Genomic DNA, 22,367 nt, shown 5'->3' with positions numbered 1-22,367 from the left:
AGTCATGAGGGTAAGAAAAGGCCAACACCATCATTCTGTCCTCCACCTGAGTGGGGGCCTTAGTTCCTGCAGAACTCAGAGTCATTCATCAGATTGTTATGTATATCCCTTGAGGAGGAACTAGGACTCTGTTTTATTGCAGAACTATTGTTTCTTGACTGCTTTCCCTTTGTTCCTACACTCCTTCATTTCCCTTAAGATCATTAATTACCGAGACCTGTTCAAGGGCAAGCATTGTTGTCAGGCTTAGATCACAAAACAGCTTTGGCCAAAAATGGCTTCTCTTATGTCAAGAAAGTCTTGGTTCTCTTTCTTTAGGGACCCCCTACCTTGCTTGCTTACAACATTGCCTTAATTTTTAGCACTTGGGGAAATTTTGAAGCCTATCCAGCAGGACAAATACGTGATGCCAATATAGGTGTTAACATCAAGACAACTGCATCATAAGTATTTTAATCCAAGTCCATGGATAACTTATTATGTGACACAGCATTGTGAGGGTTAAACATGGTGAAAGCATGATCCACTTTATTTTTCAAACTGCTTGGCAAGTCAAGGCTTTTGGAGGTTTATTAAAATTAATACAGTATCTAAGAAAAGTTATACCATGTTATATTATTATGGCTTATTCTTAGCTATATCAGGGGAAAAGAGGGCAGGAAAAAACTAACACATGTGAAAATGTGGTATGCACCAGCATTATGTTCTCCACATCATACAGTTGTGTTATTAAATTAAAAAGTTTTAACTCTGCAAAAAAAAAGTATTTTAATAAATGCTTCTTATTGCAAAAGGAACGAATATCCCTCTAAGAATTATTAGAAAATATATATGAGATGATGCAGGAAAAATGGATGTGGGGCACGAGAAGGGTGGTGTCCCAGGTCTCGGTTGAGTCCTTGGGACTTGCCCCGCTAGGTGTGGGTCCTTGGCTTCACGCAGCAAAGAATTCAAGAGCGAGCCACGGTTAAGTAAAGTAGATTTATTTAGAGAGATACATACTGCATAGAGTGTAGGCTGTGAGAAAGGCCATGAGGTGTGGGTGTTGGGTGCTCAGATTAGAGTAAAAGTAGGTACACACTCCATAGACAAAGAGTGTGGGCAGTCTCCAAAGAGGTGGGAGCGAGAGATGAGGCACTGAGGCACTGTGTTGCCAGTTTTTATGGGTTCGGTAGCTTTCTGTGCTAACAATGGGAGGACCACTTTAACTACCCTGGGGAAGGGGCTGGGATTCCCAGGAAGTTGGCCATTGCCCACTCTTTGACTTTTTATGTTTAGCCTTGGAACTGCCATGGCATCTGTGGGCATGTTATTATTCACCATGCTAATACATTACAATGGGCATATAATGAAGCTCAAGGTCTACTAGAAGTCAAATCTCCCACCATCTTGAGCCTCAAGGCCTACTGGGAGTTGAATCTTTTACCATTTTGATGTTAATTGCTGCATCATTCCTTGAATGGCTGTGCCCTGCCCCCTTCTTTCCTGTCTCATAAGCAAAAAGAAAACTAAAATCCTATTGTGCATAAAAAGCAACCCCATGAAATTTTGATCAGTCTTGTTTAAAATGATAGTTGAAACCAGGGGCTAACTTTAAGAATCCATATAGGTTGGCAATATAGTAAAGGTTAATGGATAGTTGCATAGTTACCATAAAATTAGAGTTAAGCCTTTATGTATTTTATATCACAAAGTTGGATTTCTGTTAAAATCTGTTTACAAGGAAAGCATTAAGAACTTTCCAGTAATATTCAGATTTTTTGAATAATCTAGAGATATAAATATTAATGGAACAGCATTTTTTAATGTTTAACTACCTAATGCTTTAAACTACATTTGTCACAGGAAGTTAAATTCACTTACCATTCTTGCAATAATCACCATGACCTCACTAATCTGGTAATTTCTCAATCAGTGTAAGACTGTGTTGATCTTCATAAAATTGGGAACGTACTAATTTACTTTCCCTTAAATTAGTTATTTTGCAGTGAAACTGAGCAGGACCCTGTGAAGACTGTCCATGTCCCCATTTCTTGTTGATAGGAAAAAGGCTTGAGCCTTCTAGACCCTCCCTGACTTCCAAAGGGCAGTTTCAAACAGTTACTAATTAGGGAAGAGAGGGAACACAGAAAAAAGGAGGTGCAGTCAAGAAACAATGGTGCAGCAATAAAGCTGGGTTCCGGTTCTTCCTCAGTGGATAAACAAACAAAATGATGCATCTCTGAATTCATCCACAGGAACTAAGACCCCCTCCCCAGACCCAGGTGGAGGATGGTAACTTCAGGCTGGGCAGAAGCAAGTGGACTCTGACTGGTTGGAGCCAGAAGGCTGATGACTAAGATTCCAGGACCACCACCATGTTACCTCACCACCAGCCAATCAGATGAAGGTCACACTCTGCAGCCCTTCCCCCAGATTTTGCCTATTAAAAACTTTTTCTGAGAACCATTGGGGAGTTAGGGCTTTTTGAGCACCAGCTACCTGTTGTCCTTGCTTGGCCCCTGCAAAAAACCTTTCTTCACTTCAAACGCCAACATTTTTGGCCTCATGAACTTGGGTTTGCCAACAGTTAAGCAACAAACCACCATGCATTCCATTCAGTTAATTTACTTGTGTGAGGCATTGTTTTAACCCCTGGGAAACAGCAATGTGCAAAACAAAGATTTCAGCATCATGATGCTTATTTTTTATTCTGAGGCAGAAAATTTTTTAAAAAATACATAGATTATTTCAAATATCTATAGATATTTTAAAGATAAGTATACAGGGCAACAGAGCAGAGAATAAAGAGGCCTATTAGGGAGCATCAGGGAGGAAATCTTCCTCTGCCCTTCTAAGTTTTTCTGGTGGTCTAAGAGTTAAATTGACATGAGGCAGATTAATAGGGGGAAAAAATCAAAATTTTAACATGTTGACAAGGGAGAGATCAAGGAAAACTGAGTAAGTAACTCATCAAAATAGTTGAAACCTTCACCTTAAATACCATCTTCAGTTAAAGACCAAAGAAGATGTTGAGGGTAGTAGTTCAGAACTTCGGGGTGGGGGCGCAATGACAGAGCTGAAAAAGCCAATTTTGGTGGGCCATACAGAAACAGAAGACACAAGAACTTTAACAGAATTTGCTAGGTTCTCACCTACATATCTAGTTCATAATATGGTTGAAAAGCCCCCTTCTTGGAATAGGTCATCTATCTATATTGTTCTAGGCAGTTAGGGGAAAGGTCAAATGTGAGTCTTTCGGACCTTAAAATAATTAGCCTAAATTAACTCTCATGCCAAAGAAACACATTTTGGGGTGGCAAGTTTTCTCCCCTACAATAGCTAGGGTGGTCAAGGCAGACCTCTTTCCAGGCATGAGCTAAGACCTAAAGGCACATGTCAGATAAACACAGTTAATGCCCACTGAATGTCGTTCTGGTCTTTCTCTCTGGGACCACACTGACTCCTATGTATGTGTCTGCACATTTCTTTTTACCCAGACAAATTATGAATGCATAAGCCATGTTTTACTATATTACACCGGGTTGTGAGGTTCAGAGGTTAGCAGTGCAAAACTGATTCCCTGGGTACTTGCCTTCATGGTACTGGCCACACGATAGTGTTAACGATGTACTGAGGACATTGTAGCCTAAGCTTGGGCTTACCTAGGGAAGGCTTCTCAGAGAGTCTCAGAAAGCTATTCTCCTATCTTCCCACCCTACCTCCCATTTCCAACACCAAGGGCCAGAATCTGAGCCCAGAAAACAGAAAAGTAGGCAGAGCGCCCAAAGGCTGTCATTTCTATGAAAGCTTTCCTGGCTGTTAAGAAGCAAACAATTCACCTGTAGACCTCAAAGCAAGACGCAAAAACAGAAGCGCTGAACACTACGCGGACGCCAAACTTTCCGCGCAGCCGCACTCTCCCCAGCTGGTCCGGGTCCGCGGGTGCGAGGACTCGCGATTCCCGTTCCGCATGTACGTCACTTCCGCTATCCGCGCGGCCCGGGCTCTAAAGGACGTTACCATTTCCGGGTTCTCTGAGGCCGCCTGCGGCGGCGCAGGCGTTGAATTTCGCGAGTGTTCGGTCTATGGAGTCAGTTGGTGCCGGCGGCGGCGCGGAGGCAGCAGGCGGTGTCCGAGTGGGGGCCTTTGCCCCGCCAGTATGTTACCGGGCTTGGCCGCCGCCGCTGCGGCCCACAGATGTAGCTGGTCCTCCCTATGCCGGCTCCGTCTGCGCTGCAGGGCGGCGGCCCGCGGCTCCAGCGACCGCCAGGGTGAGTGTCCCGCGCCGGCCGCTGACTCCGCGGAAGCCGGACTGGAGAACCAGGCCGGGCTCGGTGCTGGGCCCCTCGCCTCGGGCAGTTGTTCGCCGGCTTGCCCTTCCCCAACCCCACAACCTTTGTTTCGGGCCTCCGCCTTTGCAATTCAGACTGCCCAGCCTGCGGAGGCCCCTGCCAGGCCTCGCTGAGCTTGGTCTCGCCTCCAGCCCTAGCACGGCCTCCGCGGAAACTTGGGGCAATTTGCATGCCTAGTTGCCTACAGGAAACCCACCAGTTTGTTGTCAGTAAAACGTTACGTGAACATAGCAGTGCCGACCTCCCTTTCCCCTCAGGCATTGAGGAATTGCTGACTCCACAAAGTTCCAGGGTCTTTTGAGCTCACCGAGTCACCTTCATAGGGCACTTTTGGCCGAGTAGATTTTGTTACCCTGCTCCTTTTCTCATGCTCCCAACTTGTTTTGTTAAATTTTCTAAGGAGGAAATTGGGTGATGCTACTTAACATTTACAAATCATGCTTACAAATGCAGTATGACCATCCCACAGTTATTGAATGAGCCCAGTTCCACTGAACAATCTTTTTGGTGAAAAAATGCGTTTTGGTGCTGCAGCAAATTAAAAAGTGGTTATAGAGAGTTTTTATCCCTCTCAACATTCTTTTCTGACTCAAATTTAAATTTTAAATCTGACAGTTTCCAAAATAACATTGAACTTTTAAATTTTAATCCCCCAGGTTCTTGGGGATGTAAAGTGTTTACAAAAACATTGCCCCAAAATTTATGTCTGAGAAAACTTGTAGCATGTTTGTGACCTCGCAGTAGAAGTTGGAAGTTGTAGTCATTCAATTAATAAGTGATATGAGCAACGGTAACGCCTGTGCTGTGAATTATTTTAGGATTTGTTCTTATCTTTTTGCAATAAATGTAAAAACTGGCTCTTAAAATTTCAGAAGTGTTGCTTTTAACAGCACTGTTTTTGGGGCTTTTTGGTACTGATGGAAAAGTATAGTATAACTGTTGAGTTTTTCTGTATTGGAAATATACTTGGTTCTCTTGTCAGCACAATGAATTATCTGGTTATGTACTGTACTCCAAAATCCCCAACTAAACTTTCTAGCATAATTGCTTCTATTGACAAAGCAGTTTTAGTATTTTACACTTCAATTAGGTGTAGTGGCTGTTGAATTTAGTCTAAACTGCTGTTAAGTGTTAGTAAAAAGAAGTTGAACTAGTGTGATTTGTAATCCCTTATTCTCTGTAGCTGTCACGTTGAAAATTACGTGCTCTTTCTCACGGCCATCTCATCAGTCAGAATGACTGCAAATTTCTTTGCAGTGTTTATTACCAAAAAGTTAAAATGTATTTTCATATTTAAAAATACTTAGTCCATTTTAAAGATAACTTTATTTGTGAAAATTTAGTTTCGATAATACTGAAACAGTTTTTAAAAGAGCAACCATAATTATGGTAAAACTTTAGAAAAAGAGTACTAATTAAGTTGATGCATGTAAGAAGAAAATATTTGAAGAACTTTTGGGAAAAAATTCTAAAAACAGATGTTTTTCTTTGTCAAATAAAGTTTAGTTTATGCTTCTAAAATTCCTGTGTGGCTGGGAAAAACTTATAAAGAATAAGGAGAGAAGGTACGCTTGAGGGCAACAGTTGCTTTATTTGCATACTTAAAAGTGAGAAATGCTTATATGTCAAACTAAGGCTGAAAACATTTAAAGGTGAAAAGGAAAACAATATTCTAGAGCAGCTCTGTCCAAAAGAAATATAATGCAAACCATATATGTAATTTTGAGTTATCTAATAGCCATGTTTTAAAAAGTAAAAACAGATAAAATTAAATTTTTTATGTTTTATCCAGTATATTACAAATATTTCAACATATAATCAATATAAAAATTATTGAAATATTTTACATTATCTTTTTGTACTAAGTCTTTGGAGCCCAATGTGCATTTTACACTTACAGCACATCTTAGTTCAGACTACCCACATTTCAAGTGCAATAAACAAAGACTACTGTTGTGGGACACAACTCGGCAGTGGGCGGGTGACAGGGTGTCTCAGGCGGTAAAAGAATTTACCAGAGATGAAGGAGAATAGTAAAGGAGTTTATTAGGGTACTCTGCCATAGACAACAGTGGGCCACACAGACAAGAGGTGCCTATGTGAGCACTGAGGACTGGTTCTTGGGGTCTTTTATAAGGTTGTGTCACAATGTGCCTGATCAGCTGGTGCACAAGTCTCTGATTGGTTGTAGGTGAGGTAAGAGGTTTAGGGTCTATGAAGGGCAGTGGGGTTTATGACTGATAAGGTGGGCTGAAATGAAACAGCCTGAGCTATTATGAGATTAGGCATTACCTGGGGCTACTAGTTTGTTAGGGCAAACATGCCCAGTAAAGAATGTACTTTATCTGAGAGATCAGAGGCAGACATCTGAGAGCCCAGGAATGGGAGTCATTGGACTTTGAAGGACGTCAGTTGGCCCCACAACTACTGTATGGTAGTGCGGTTATAGAGTTAGTGTCCCTAATTTGTAAAGAGGTTTTACCAAACAGTGTACATTCCAGTAGAAAAATGGGCAAAGGAAGTGAATGAGTTCATAAAGGGGTTCAAGTGACCAATAAAAAATGCAGAAATGTTCCATATTTACTGATAAGCATAGAAATATAAGGCTAGAGGATTTACTATTCATTGCCTGACTCATGTTATCTAAGTTTTTCATAGTAATACATCATATTGAGGGTGCAGGAAAGCAGGAACTCTCTTACTACTGATTGGGACATGTAGTTGAACAGTGTTTTGGAGGTCAGTTATTCTTTGTAGAAAAAGAATTTAAAGGTCCGTGCCTCTTGACCCAACAAGAGATTTACTTAAGAGACCCACTTAAGAGATTTGCTTTCAATAAATAGATACATATTAAAGGGTGTGTACAAGTTCACTATTAATAGTAGTAAATAGATAACATACACAGTTATGAAGAGTTGAAAACAAATATGTTACAGTACATTTATTATGGACTGATGATAGATGCAACCATTTAAAAAAATCAATTTAGAAGAATATTTAGTGACACAGAAAAATGCTCTTGATGTATACTAGGTAAAACTAGAAAAAATACAGTAAGAATATATACTGTGATGTTAACAGTTTCTCTGAAAAATTTTTTAATTAACCAGTGTTTTTTTCCAGATAATCTACAATAAACATATACTTTTTAAATTTGGGGGGTAATTAGGTTTATTTACTTATTAATTATTATTATTTTTTATTTGACGAAAGTACTGGGAATTGAACCCAGTACCAGGCATGTACTCTACTGCTGAGCTATACCCTCCTCCCAACATATTCTTGTAAATAATTAAAAATACTAGTTTCTCTAGTGAATATACATTTTAAAAAGGTTTTTTTAACATTTTTTTTATTGAGTTAAAAAGTTTTTTTGACTTTGCATAGAGCACTTGTTTTTTCATGTATTTATGCCTTGCCTCATTTGACACAGATTTGAGATGAGAGGATGCTCCTTTAAGTACTACAATACCAAATCAACACACACATGCTTTTGCCTTAATCATGAGATTAATAAGTCTAGTTTTAAAATAAAAAGATAGAAATTGACCTGTGTATTTTTTTATTCCTGTCTCTAAATCTGCTAGTATTACCATAAGAAAAGTAGAATGGGAATTTAACTCTCCTCCCAACCCCTTAAATAACTAATAGGAATATTGACGGTTATAAAAGGTCATTTTGACAGGCTGACAGCATAATTCTGTGTAGTTCAAGTTAATGATAGGATTAACCACAGTATGTGCTTCATAGGGTTTTTGTGAGAATCATTCAGTAAAGAGGTGTCAGGTGTTGTAATTGCTGGTGGTGTGGTACTGAACAAGACAGACACCATTTCCACCTTTTTTTGGAAATGAGGAATGAGAAAACTTGTCTAAATGATGTAAAAGAAATAAGCAGAGTAATGGGCTAGGACATAGCCAGCAGGGACCTTGCCCAGGACTCCAGCTTTTCTGAGGTGGTAGTGACTAAGCCAAGGCATGAAAAGTGAAAATGAACAAGCCAGGTGAAGATCTTGGGCAAAAAGCAATCCAGGCAGAACAAACAGAAACCCTGCAGACCATATTAGTAGTATTCAGGAGCAGAAACAGATGTGCTGTGGCTGCGGGATGGTTGGAAATGGTGTGCCAACCATACCATGTAGAGAATGGGTGGGAAAGGGGAGAGTGTGAGTAAGGAGATCATTAGAGGGCTATTATAGTTATCTAGGCAAACAAAACTGTGGTTGAACCATGATAGTTCGCAGTGGAGATGAAGAGATGTAGATGGCTTTGAGGTATGTTGTGGAATATAAATTATAATGTGATAATACAGGCAGAGCGTTTAGGACAATGGCACTTTGTCTTTGATGGTATGTCCTAATGGTAAATCATTAATATATTAGCTTTGGGTTTTTTTTTTTCAATTCCTAAGCAAATATTAACAAGAATTAAGCAAGGAAGTAGAGCTGTGTGCCATGAGCAACACAGGAAGTTGCCAGCATCTTCTATTCTTTGTATACTCAGAAAAAAAAAAAAAGGATTCCCTATTGCTTGCTCTGTTTTGGTGAAAAATCACATCAGCAGTAGTCCTGAAGGTTAAGCTACCTGGTCTAGGTCACATTTATGCTTGCCAGGATGATTAGGCAGAAAAGGGATTTTCCTGCATTTTTGGCTAATTGAAAGCATAAAAGTAAACTAGAGACAGCCGGTGTCTATTACATTAGTTGTAATAATATTCAATGAATATATTATTAATTTTTAATTTTAGGCATTTTGGGGAAAAATACAGAAACGTATAAGGTATAGAGTTAAAAACTATGTGTAATCCAGATATTTCACCAGTTACATTTTTAATAGTTGATATCATACTGTATTATTTTGTCTCCTTTTTTTTATGCAACATGATAACATGAATGTTTTTCCATGTTATTTAAAGTTTTTAATGAAAATATAGGGAGCTCTCATAACTTAATCATTCTATTAGGGAACATTTAAGCTGTTTCTAGTTTCTGCTATGATAATACCATGAAGAACAGTTTTTGCATTCTATATTATTATTATTTTTGGTCCAGCAAGTTTCTGCTGTGCTACTCTGCTTACTATTGTGTATTTTAAATTCACACTTAGTAGTCTCTTAAAAATAAACGTAACATTGATTTAGTTTTTAATATGTCAGTGCTTTAGTAATTTTGGGAAAAAACTGCAGAAATAGTCTCTTAAGTAAAGAGACTGATCTCTGCAAGATTTAGGTACAAATTTGACTCTGGTCCTGAAATTAGCCTGAAGTAAAACATACCAAACTGCAAGAAATCTTTTTGTTTGATTTTAGTTATTGTTATTACAGAAGCAATGTACATGGTAGACAGAATTGTCAGTTTGCATGGGAGAAAAAGAATTGTTTGAGAAGGTACTTTTCTATAGAAAGCAAACTTACAGTTACCAAAGGGGAAAGCAGGGGGGAAGGATAAATTAGGAGTTTGGGATTAACGTATACAGACTACTATATATAAAATAGATAAAACAACAGGGACCTACAGTGTAGCATAGGGAACTATATTCAATAACCTAAATTGGAAAAGAATCTGAAAAAGAACATGTGTGTATATATATATTTGAATCTCTTTGTTGTGCACATGAAACTAACACAACATTGTAAATCAACTATACTTCAATAAAAAAATTTTTAAAAAAAGTCTTTGTCCAGGCCCATAGAACAGTGAGCACCAAACTTGGGACTAATCTACCATAGCATAGCTTGTTTTAGAAGTCACCTTGAAGAAAGGTTATGAATGGTGGGTAATATTTTCTACTATCTCTTTGCCTCCTAGAATTAATTAACAAATTCAGTAATTTATTCAACAAATGATTTTCTACTGCTGTGTATTAAGTATTATATTTGTTTTATTGAACCAAGTGTAGTCCTGTATATTTTTTAGAATATAAAATGTTAAAGATAGTAACATTCTGCAAGTTCTGTGCAATTTTCTTCTTTTTAAAAAACTTTCAAAATTATTTATATAGTTAGTTAATGGAGGTACTGGGGATTGAACCCAGGACCTTGTGCATGCTAAGCACATGCTCTTCCATTGAGCTGTGGCCCCCTACCTCATTTTTCAGTCTTGTATTTATGCCAGATGTGTACATTTAAAGTTGCAGATACCTGAAATTCTACTGAAGTTGGAAGTAATTACTTTTCACACCTGCACCCCAATGTTCATAGCAGCACTATTTACAATAGCCAAGACATGGAAACAGCCTAAATGTCCATTGACAGATGACTGGATAAAGACAATGTGGTATATTTATACAGTGGAATACTATACAGCCATAAAAACGACAACATAATGCCATTTGCAGCATCATGGATGTCCCTGGAGAATGTCATTCTAAGTGAAGTAAGCCAGAAAGAGAAAGAAAAATACCATATGAGATTGCTCATGTGTGGAATCTGGGAAAAAAAAAAAAAGAAGGAAAGGAAGAAAAAGACAAATGAACAAATACAAAACAGAAACAGACTCATAGACGTAGAATATAAACTTATGGTTACTGGGGCAGGGGAGGGTGGGAAGGGACAGACTAGGAGTTCGAAATTTGTAGATACTGACAGGTATATATAGAATAGATAAACAAGATTATATTGTATAGTACAGAGAAATATATACAAGATCTTGTGGTAGCTCATGGTGAAAAAGAATGCAATGATGAATATATATATCTTCATATATAACTGAAAAATTGTGCTCTACACTGGAAATTAACACAACATTGTAAATTGACTATAACTCAATAAAAAAAAGTTAATTACTTTTTAAAACAGGTAGCAAGGAATCTATGGGAGTATTACGATAGAGTCAAAAGGACATAGAAGCCAACTTGAAGAGACTACTACTGGCCAAAAATGGGATGGACAGTTTGAGAATTAATCAGAGTAATGACTAAAATGTATTGATATATATCAAATAATGTTTAAATCTATGAAGTCATAATGATACTTACACATGGCAAATTATTGTGTCACTGTTGCAGGGTGGTACTCATTATTTTGAGAACTGGTAGAGGGAAAGAAGCATTTAGCCTCACTCTTCTATTTGAACTGTACTGCTGAGTAACCAAATTAATGAAGGGAATTTTCTCTTTGTAGAGGTATTCTGACTAATAACTGAAGTGATAAAACTGAAATATCACCATTTTATACCCACCTAATGAATAACTAATTCCAGGCATAGAAAAATATAGTAGACACTATGACACAGACAACCAAATATTATGTGGCTCCTGGTGAAAGAACTCATAACTACCTATCAAGTAGTGTTGTCCTAGTAAAAAGGAGCCTGGATTTGGATAAAGTGTTTACATCCATGGATTTAAGAACACATAGAAGTACAAATTAAACAATGCCATAGGAATTAAATTAGCAAAATTCAGACTAGAAAACTACCAGGACAAAAGTTTAGGACAAAGCTGGTTTCTTCAATATAAAAATTGTTCTAAAAAGAGATATCCTGTAGAACAGAGACTTAAAAGACATCTCAACCAGTCACAGTATGTGGACTGAAATAGGATCTGTTCACACACACAAAAATTATAACACTTCTAATACTGGAAATTGGAAAGAGGATATTTGAGGATATTAAGGATTTCTTTTTTTACTTGTGATGGTGGTATAGTTATCTTTTTAAAAGTTCTCTCAATGTATACTGAAATATTTATGAATGGAATTATTTTATGTCTGAGATTTGCATCAAATTAATATGGAGGTAAGGAGATACTGGTGCAGATAAAGATGAAACAGAGTTTGCCATGATAGATAATTGTTGAAGGTAGGCAGTGAAAATGTGTGTTTATTGTACTATTTTTCCTACCTTTGCATATGTTTGAAATTTTCTGTAATAAAATGTTTTAAAAATTAAGGAGAACCTTGAAAAAACTCCAGGATCAAGTCACAGGAACATTGTCTTCTGAGGAAGGATTTTTAGTTTCTAGTAATCCCTCTTTAAACATCCTAGCACAATCTATAAAAGCGTTTCATCAGTGGGTGAAAAAGAATGTTGGCATATTGTCTTCATTGGTAAATAATCACAAAAGTTATTTTGAATAAGTCAAAACACAAGTGGCCGTGGTGAAGAAGATTGGTTTCTTAGAAAAATTTACTTTAGCCCTTGCTTCACTAATTAATTTTCCTGGTAGTTTACATATTTTAATGTGAAAGAAGATAACATTGTTATATTTACTTTACTCAGCCTTTAAAGAATAGAAGCAAATGACCAAAAACATCCTGGCCTTCAACAGGTATTGCCAAATAAATGAAAGAGTAAGTTGACATCAGGAAGTTTTTCAAGAAAACAAGTTCCAAGCTTGAAACTTGAGTGAATACTTATGCTGCCTTATGTCTCTCATGCTTTTCAAATTATCTTCAGTGTTCAGAATAATTTACGTTCCTAATAAATTCTCTGATCCGTTAAGAAAAGGTTTACTTTTCTTGATTTCAGAAGACAATCTGCACATGCACATACATGAATTAACATTTTGGGAAGATCATTATTAAGCAGTTAGAGAAGTTTCAACTCTTAAATCCTTAACCCTCCACTCAGAGAAACTGGACTATCTCAAATTATATAATTTCATTATATCACCTAAAACTTTAGAAGATACATAAATTATATCTGGACAAGGTTTTTGAGTTTTAAATACTCAGAAAAAATAAAAGAGAAGATCACATGAGAGTAGAGACAGAGATATACTTTTCTACCACTTTGATGCAAGTGTGGAATCTATCTTTCTTCTGTATTTCAGCCCTCCAAAGCCCACAGTCAACCCAGATGCAGCAGCTGAAGTGCTTTGTAATTAGTCTTCTATTCTTCCCTCAATTAGATTTCTCATATACTGAGGAATCTCACCAAATGTTGATCTAATTATCTGATTTTTAAAAATCAGTGAAAATCTGAATGACTGATTAATATAATTCCTTATTGACTGTGAAATGAAAGAGGAATGAATCTTCAACTAGCAGAAGGAAGACACAGGTAATTTTGAGTAGGAAGCCTTCCTGACCTTCCCCCTCTCAGTTTTTTATTGTGAAAAGTACATTATGCCAACATTTTTTTTAGCTTGCAACAGCATGCAAAATAAAGAGTATCTTTTGTATTCCAGAGCCCTTGCAGATTAGCTGAATAATATGAATGTTTTGTTTGATTTTATGTAATTTTAGAAGTTTACATATAAATAAACTTACAAGTTTAAAAAAAAGGAATATTATCCTTACTTTTCCTTTATAAAATATAGACCATGTATACCTAGGGGGTCAGTGAAACACCCCCATGGAAAGAGTGGCTTTGCATGGCACGTTTGGGTATTTAGCAGAATGAAAGGAGGTATGTTTTATTGGTATTTATTATGGGTTTGTTTGAAATTTTAAAAATTTTCTTTTAGAATGGCAGAATTTAGTGACATTTGGAAGCTTTTCAAACATCACTCCATGTTGTACACTGAATCAAGTAAAGTTTTACTCTACAAATGTTCAGAAAGAAGGACAGGGATCACAAACTCTCAAAATGGAGAAAGTACCGTCATTTGATGAAACAGGTATGTATAAATCTTTTAAAATAATTTTTTTCTGTATACAGGAATAGTTTGCACAAGATTATTTGTTCCTTGAATGTTTGATAGAACTTACATGTAAAACCATCTGGACTAGTGTTTTCTTTGTGAGGAGCCATTAAACTGCCAACTTAATTTCTTTTAAACTAATTTCTTTTAATTTTTCTATTTCTTTTTGACTCAGTTTTGATAAGTTCTATTTTTTTCTGGGGATTTATCCACTTCAACTGATTTATTGACAAAGTTTAAGATACTTTCTGTATACTCTTAGTAGCATATGTAGTTACATCCTTTTTTTTCATTCCTAATGGTGTTTGTCTTATTTTCTTGATTAACCTTGCCTGAGCTTTGTCCATTTTATTATTTTCCAACTAATACTTTTTTTTAACCTGCGGAATCTTTATATTGTATGTTTGTTTCCTTTTTCATTAATTTCTACTCTTACCTTAATTGTATTCTCCTTTCTGCCTCCTTTGTATTTACTTTGTTAATCATTTTTTAACTATCTGTTAGCTATTTTGCTCATTGATTTTGAACCTTCCTTCTTTTCTAGAGTAGGAATTTAAGCCATGATTTCTGATGGTAGATTTGGTATTCTTTCCTGATAGTTGTCCCTAAAATTTTGCTTTGTATATTTTGAGGCTATGTTACTGGGTGCATAACACATTTAGAATTGCTACATAACACTCATGAATTACACCTTTTATTGTTATATAACAGCTTTTTTTTTTTTTTAAGGGACGTCTCCACTAGATTTCATTAGTATTTGCCTGGTATAATTTTTCCTATCCTTTGACTTTAACCTTTTTTTGGCCTAATTTAATAATTTTTGTTTTTCAACTGAAAGTTTAATCTGTTTACATTTACTGTAATCATTGATATGTTTGGACATATTTTTTCCATTTTATCATGTGCTTTCTTGTGCTGTTTTTTTTCCCCCTTAATTCTTTATTTGCCTTCTAAAAATTCTTTTTCTCATTCTATTATCCCCTCTCCCTTATACACACACACGTATACACCCTTGCTTGGGATTAATATACTTTATGTTTGTTCTAAAGTCTAAAGGTAATTGAAATGTTTACTTTGCTTCTGAAAAATACAAAGAACTTAGAATGCTTTAACTCTGGTCATCCCCTCCCAACTTACTTATTTGTTGGCTAGTATTTTGTGTCTATTCTCTCTTTCCCTTCTATAAAATGCACTTTGTTGTTCAAATTTATCTAAAATCTTTGGTGATTTTTTTTTTTTTATTTCTCTGCTCATTCTACCTGATATACATCCTATAGGAATTCCTTTAGGTGAGGATCTTTTATGGTAAAGGAACATTTAATGTCTTAATCCATTGTCTTCTGGTTTCCATTGTTGCTGTTGCGAGGTCAGATAGCATGGCTTTGTTTTCATGTCTTTTCTGTTTGACTGCTTTTTAAATTTGGTTAGCTTTATGTTGAAAGTCTTTTTCTTCGGTGTAAACTGCATTTTCACTATGATGTGACTAGATGTATATTTCTTTATATTTATCCTGCTTGAGATTTGTTGGGCTTCCTGGATCTGAGGATTGTTATTTTTCTACAATTCTGGAATTCTGCAATTCTCTGTCATCCCTTCAAGTATGTATTACCACCTCTCATTTCTCTTTCATCTCCCTTTCGAGATCTTCTTGCTTTATTTTCCATGTCTCTAAACTTCTCTGTTATACTTTGTACTTCTTTATCTTTCTGGCCTGGATCCTGGATTATTTCCTTAGGTCTACTTAGTTCACTAATTCCCTCTTTAGTTACCTCCAATCTGCTGGTTAGTACATAATGCTGGGTTTTTAATTTCAATGAGTATATTTTTAATTTCTAGAAATTGTGTATTTTTCACCTTGCTTAGTCCCTTGTTTCTTGCTTATATTTCAGACTTCTCTTTCATTAGGCATATTAAACATAGCTATTTTATATTCTGTGACTGAAAATCCTTTTATCTGAAATCTTTCAGTTCTTACTGTATTGTCTTTTTCCTGTTTCTTGCTCTCTTTCATGACACCGTATCTGTTTTTAAACTGAGAGTTGTTTATTTTCCATGTAGTTTTATATCTTGGAAGAATTTGATATCCTCTGGATTGAGATACATTCCTGCATAGAGTTTGCACTTGCCTCTGTTAGCTGCTAGGGGCACAACTTGGCACCACATTAAATTAAATTGTCAGCTTAAGATTTTTTCAGACCATGTTTGTAGCATGAATTCAGACTACAAACTTGTGTGAGCTACCTTATGGCAGCTAGGATTTTCAGGGGAGTTTTTTTCTTCTCTACTACCTAACACCAGAGTAAGGGCAGGCTTGCTTCCTTACTGCTCCCTTCTGTGTGTGTTTTTTCTGGGTCACAGTTATGCCATGCATCTAGCTTTTTTTTTCTGAGTATCTCCTGTTAAACTCTACATCTTTAGGAGAACCTAGTTTTATTCTTTGTTCTCCCATGCTCCTTACAGCTGTGGAAATAGGAGCTCAAAGAATGTAAGCGTTAACAGAAGTCATCAGGAAAAAAGCTGGCTTTGGTGTGCTCTCTTATTCTGTAGAGGTCCTACTTTAGCTTCATTTTTGCCCTCTTAAGATCATTTTGCTAGCTTAGCAGTGCTTTTGAAAAATAATTTTTTTTCAAGATATCTAGTCCGGTGTGCAACATTGAAAAGAAGTCCTTTATTTATTCATTAATTTATTCAAGAAGTATTTATTGAGCACTTTTTACATGGCAGCAAATGAGAATGACTCTCTGAGTTTATATTCTCTTTATTACTAAAACAGAAAATTAAGCAAACAAATATAATACTATATAGTAAGTACTGTGATGGAAAAAATAACTGTATGCTGGAGAGGCACCTAACTGAGTTTTGAGTGGTTAAGAAAAGTTTCCATAAGGAAATGGGATCTAATTAGTGACCTGGAAAGAAAGTAGATATTGGAGTGTTGAATGGTGGAGAGGGAAGGTAACATTGCAAGTAATATGATGTGCCTAGACTAGTGAGTAGAGGACCTGGTGGTGGTGGGGGAGTTGGTAGGTTTGAAAGTACAAGGGGTGAAACTCAAGAAGTAAACAGTAATTAGATTAGGGTTTTGCTGAGGAGTTTGGACTGTTTTGTAGGTACTGAGAATCTATTGGAGTATTTTAAGTAGAAGAAGTACTTAATCAGATTTAAGATTTTAGAAAGATAACTAGATGCAGACTGGAAAACAGATTGCAAGGGAGGAAGACTGAAAGCAGTAATACAAATGAGACTCTAGACTAGTTAATGGCAGTGAATTTTTTTAAGGGAAGTAGATGAACTTAAGATTTAGGAGATGAATAATTAAGACTTGATGATTGAATTTGGGGGACTGAAAGAGGGTCAAGTAAAGGACAGTGCATGGTTACTGGATTAGGTGATTGTGTAGGTGATTTCGTTGACTGCTAAAATTAGGAATAGCAAAGTTGGCGTGTATCTTAATGAGAAGGTGAGGATTCAGTTTTGGACATCTGAATTGTAGGTGCCTCTGGGGCATCTTGACAATGACTAGGCAGCAGTTGGGTGTACTGCTTTTCTACTGTGAGACATCGTCACCTCTTGGCTGGATTGCTGCAGTAACCTACTCCCTGGGCTCCTTGCTTCCACTCTCTCTTTCTTTCTTAACCAGTCTCCTTTTGCTTCTTAGAGAATACCAAACTTGTTATTGTTATAGGGTGTTTGCTCTAGTTGCTTTCTCTTTCCAAGATACCCTTCTTCATGTGGCTGATCCCTTTCGATCCTTTACATCTTAAATGAAACGTCAGCTCTGCACACCCAGTTAGTCTTTAATCTTACACTAATTTTAATTCTCTGTGTAGATAGCGCTTATTACTGACTGATATTTTCAGTATATGTTTTATTTGTGTTTTCCCACTTGTTTCCAGGCCTCATGATAGCAGGAACTTCAATGCCTAGAGCAACTGTTTGCACATAGTAGGAGTTTAATACATTTTGTAAATGAATGAATACATAGAGTTCTGACCTGGGGATAGAGATTTAGGAATTATTAGCTATACCCAGGTGATAACTGAAGCCATGAGTGTGTTTGAGACAGTATAGGGAGAGAGTTTAGACTGGGGAGATAAGATCTTCTAGTACAAAATCCCCAGTGAGGAGGGGGCAGGTGGAAGAAGAAGAGCTTGCAAAGAACACTTGAAGAGCAGCAGCCTGGAGAGGTAGGAAAAAAACAAAGAATATGGTGTTAGGAGAGGGGGATGTTTGAAGAATAATAAACATTCCAAGACTGTCTTTCCTTTAGTTGGATGTCCTTCACAAGGGAAGATTTTATAGATTCCTTGAGAAACCTGTGTCTATGTTTATGATGCCTGTTTTTCATCCTTTTCCCTGAGCCCCATCCTCTTTTTAGGCTTATTGTACAGTTTTAGCCAATTTCTTGTTTTTTCCTTGTGATGGAGAACTGCTAGGGTAAATACTGATTGAGAGTTTGATATTAGAGGATGAAGGGGTGGAGAGTGTAATGAGTCCCTAAGTTCCAGAAATAAGCATATTTATTAGAATATTGAAATGAAAGAAGAAACAGGTGATGAAATAATATAATTAAAGGTAAAACATGTTATAATGCTCTTCTGATGTAAACATTGACTCAGGCAAAAATATTTAATGTTGGTTCCACTATACAAAATGCTTGAAATTGAAATCCATGACTAGGTTTCTTTTTTCTCTGCTGACTGAAGTTAAAATGCTAGTTTATTTTATTACATTAGTACCACATTGTTTATTGATGGTTTTATTTCAGGTTCAATTTTTCAGAATTTGCTTAGGCCAAATTAGACCTTGCTAGCCATCAGATAGACAGCAAGTAATTGCTTGATTGAAAGATAATTGGTATATTGAAGAGTTTGAGATTGACTTTTGAATAATTCAAATCACACGATAAAGTCAGAAACAGCTCATTAAGAGGCAGAGACTTGCTAAGGAATCCTTAAGTTTTTAAGGAGCATTCAGATGTTTAAATTTTAGTAAAATCAGTTTTAATTTTACTAATGATAGCAGATGTGTGGCAAATAGCCAGGGCTTGTGCTTAAAACAAAATGTCTAGAGATATTCATGGATAAAATGTTGGTTACTTATTGAAATCATAGAAGATTTTACTCCAGTGATAGAGCTTAAGTTTATTAAGAGGATGGTGTGTAAATTAAGTATTCATACATGTGTTTAAGCCATTTACTAGCATTTCTTGTTTGTGATTCTTAACACTATATAATTAGTAACATTTAGACAGTTTGTTGTGAGAAGAATATCCAGAAATACCAGTTTTAGAACTCATTTTATGTGATTTGTTTGAATGACTTTGATTGCTGTGGAAAGGAGGACAGTAGATTTCAGTTGTTCAGACACTAGGTGAGTGTTGAAAGCTTATTATTCTACCTCCCTTGTCCCTTCACTTTTCTCTGCCCTGTGTTCTATTCCCCAAAACAGAATTTTAAGAAATTGATATATAGATTCTACACATAAAGATTCTTTAGAATTTGTTTGTTTGTAGCGAGACAAAAATATCAGTCATTTAAGTGCTCAGTCAAATGTTATAAGCCATAGTTACTAATTAAAGAGAAATATTTTTAAGGCTCTTTAATTTACCAATATGCTGTCATAACCTGCTTAGGATTTGATGAATAATTAACGTAAAGCCTTTTTGGCCTTCTGTACGTTTTAGTTAACAAAACATAATATACCATGTTAAGTAGTTTCCCTAGTGACTTTCACTGAAAATTACACGTAAGATTTTTTGCTTTTATTTCAAAGAGAGCTTTGCCTTTGTTAGTGCCTATTCTGCTGGCATTTAATTTTTACATAAAAGCATGATAGGAAGGTAAATCAGATAGGCAGAAAGTCTGATCAAAATAGCAGTAACAAAATGTAGAATAGATAAACAAGATTATACTGTATAGCACAGGGAAATATATACAAGATCTTATGGTAGCTCACAGAGGAAAAACTGTGACAATGAATATATATATGTTCATGTATAACTGAACAATTGTGCTCTACACTGGAATCTGACACAACATTGTAAAATGATTATAAATCAATAAAAAAATGTCAAAAAATAGCAATAACATCATTAAATAGATGCTCTGAGGTACTCATTCTCTTTACTTACTGGAGTGACAGACAAAATATAGAAAGAGAAATCTGAAGAAGCAATTGGACTCAAAAAATGATATCCTATGCTATGTTCAAGAAGTAGAACAGAAGTTTCCAGGCTCTGGGTGTAAGCAGGCACTGGCAGGCAGGAGTTTGGCTCATTTCTGGTAATGGATCTGCAAGTGCTCCATGCACAGTCTGGTATTGGAGTCAGACTCACTGCGTGAACTTAGCACGCACCCTTCTACAGGAGACTGAAACTAGCCTCTTTCGTTTCTTACCTGAAGCTCTGTCCTGTAGTACGATGTAGGGTAGGGAGGCAAGAGGACAAACAGGAACTGAAACCTGCTGTTTGCTGGCTTGGAGACTGGACTGAGGGGTAGGAATTTTGAATTGGCAGTGTGTATCTGGTTCAGGACAGAAGGGTCAGATTGTATCTGAGCACTGGAGTATGAGGAGGAGAGTGAAAGGGTATGTCCTATTCAGAATAAAATTGCAAATTCTAAAATTTAAAAGTACATGAAGGATCATATTGCTATACATATATGTATCAAATCAACATGTTACTCACTTTAAACTTACAGAACATTGTATGTCAATTATATCTCAATAAAAAATGCACAAAGAATCCTAATGCTAAGAAAGCCAACAAAATCAACAATCAAATGTGAATTAACTCCAAATGATATTAAAATAACAGCTTTGAATAAGTTTAAAATCCTTAAAAGAATAAATGAAGTACTCGTATTTTGAAACACAAACTGGCAGAAATAAAAGCAGAACAAATATATCTGGAAAAGAGCCAGCTAGAGATCTTAGTAATGAAACTGTAGTCACTAAAATAAGAATTTAATAGATTAAATAGCCGTAGTCAAGTAGAGAATTAGTAAATTGAAATTTACCCTGAATGTGCACAGGAAAAGCAAGATTTTCCGAAAAACTGAAAAAGCTTTTAAAATGCATGAAGCTCTATCCTATTTAATAGGCATTTCAGAGAGAGAATAGAGAACTGGTGGAGAAATATATAAAGAGATAATAGATGAAGATTTTTCAGAATTTGAGAAAAAAATTTTCAGGTCAAAAGTGTACTTTGAGTACTAAACAGGATGAATGAAAAGAAATATACAGATTTCAAAACCAAAACAAGAAATAACCCAACTTAAGAGCTTTCAGAGAGAAAAGTCAGACTTCTGTTTTGTTGCTCTTTTGAAGTAGACTTCTTATCTGCAGCAATATGTGGAAGTTAAGGGAGGAGTGATTTAGAGTAACATTCATGAATGGGCAAGAGGAAAAGTAAATGTTACCCTAGCATTTTATACTGGTCTAAATAATCATTCTTGAGGAAAGGCAAAATAAAGACATTTCACATATGTAAAGAAGACTATCATTTACTACTAACCTACCTTCATTAAAAAATAAACAAAACCAAATCTATATTTCTATAAGATGCAGAGTAAACCCAGAGGGAAAGAAGGGCTAGGGTATAAAAGAGACAATGAAGAGCAAGAAATGGGTAAAATGTACTGGTAAAGCTAATTACTGATAATAAAATAATAAACTTTTTATATTAAATGCTAAAATTTTAATCATGAGTAGTAAGATGGAAGTTTTCCGTGGTTAAAGGTTTTTTTCTTGTCAGAGGAAGGAAGAGATGGTGAATAACTTAACAGATGGTTAGAATGATTTACCAAGGAAAGTATGTTATGTTAAATTTCTAAGTGGAATCATTAAAACAATAGAAATATAATCTTGTAAATTCAAAATTAGCATGAGGGTGGGGTGGGAGGAGGATACAGAAAACTATCAATCTAACAGTTGGCAAGAAAGGCAAAATGAAAATAAAAACAAAGAAAAAAAGGATGGTAAACTGAAGACCATCAGGTGGCAGAAGTCTAAATCAGGTAATCAAATCTGTCAGATTTCATGGTATTACATATCCAAGGTTTGACACTTGGATGGGTGTTGAATTTTATTAAATGCTTTTTGCTTAGCTTCTGAAATGATTCTAGTTTTTCTCCTTTAATCTATTATTGAGGGGAATTAATAGCTTTTCTAATATTTAACTACACTTTCATTCCTTGGATAAATCTAACATGGTCCTTGGTATGTTACCTTTTTTATACATTATCAGATTATTAGATAATATTAATTAAATGTATGGTTTGTATGAATGCAACTGTTTAATATAACTTTTTAAAAATAAACTTTACAGCAGAAAATATTGGTGCAGAACTGAAAGCTCCACTTATTAAGCAGGAACCTCTCCAAGTAAGAGGTAAATATATTCTATTCTATTTTTATTATAATATTTTGAATTAAATATATAAAATTA

At 35.8% G+C, this 22,367-nt stretch overlaps 1 protein-coding gene across 2 annotated transcripts in view; it reads left to right on the top strand.

The window, feature by feature from the left end:
- Positions 1-4,023: 4,023 nt before the first annotated feature.
- SLC30A9 (solute carrier family 30 member 9) overlaps positions 4,024-22,367 on the top strand; it is a 61,630-nt gene continuing 43,286 nt past the window's right edge. The window contains exons 1-3 of one of the 2 annotated variants that reach the window (XM_031435306.2): positions 4,024-4,253; positions 13,742-13,894; positions 22,248-22,310. In XM_031435306.2, coding sequence (XP_031291166.2) covers positions 4,142-4,253; positions 13,742-13,894; positions 22,248-22,310 — 328 coding nt within the window. In that variant the 5' untranslated portion in view covers positions 4,024-4,141. Of the gene's footprint in view, positions 4,254-13,218; positions 13,336-13,741; positions 13,895-22,247; positions 22,311-22,367 lie in introns of those variants that run through there. The other variant, XM_064487109.1, reaches the window with a different exon arrangement.

Source organism: Camelus dromedarius, chromosome 1, assembly GCF_036321535.1.
Source record: "Camelus dromedarius isolate mCamDro1 chromosome 1, mCamDro1.pat, whole genome shotgun sequence".
In the NCBI taxonomy this organism is placed as follows: Eukaryota; Metazoa; Chordata; class Mammalia; order Artiodactyla; family Camelidae; genus Camelus; species Camelus dromedarius.
This window is presented reverse-complemented; position numbering and strand designations above follow the sequence as displayed.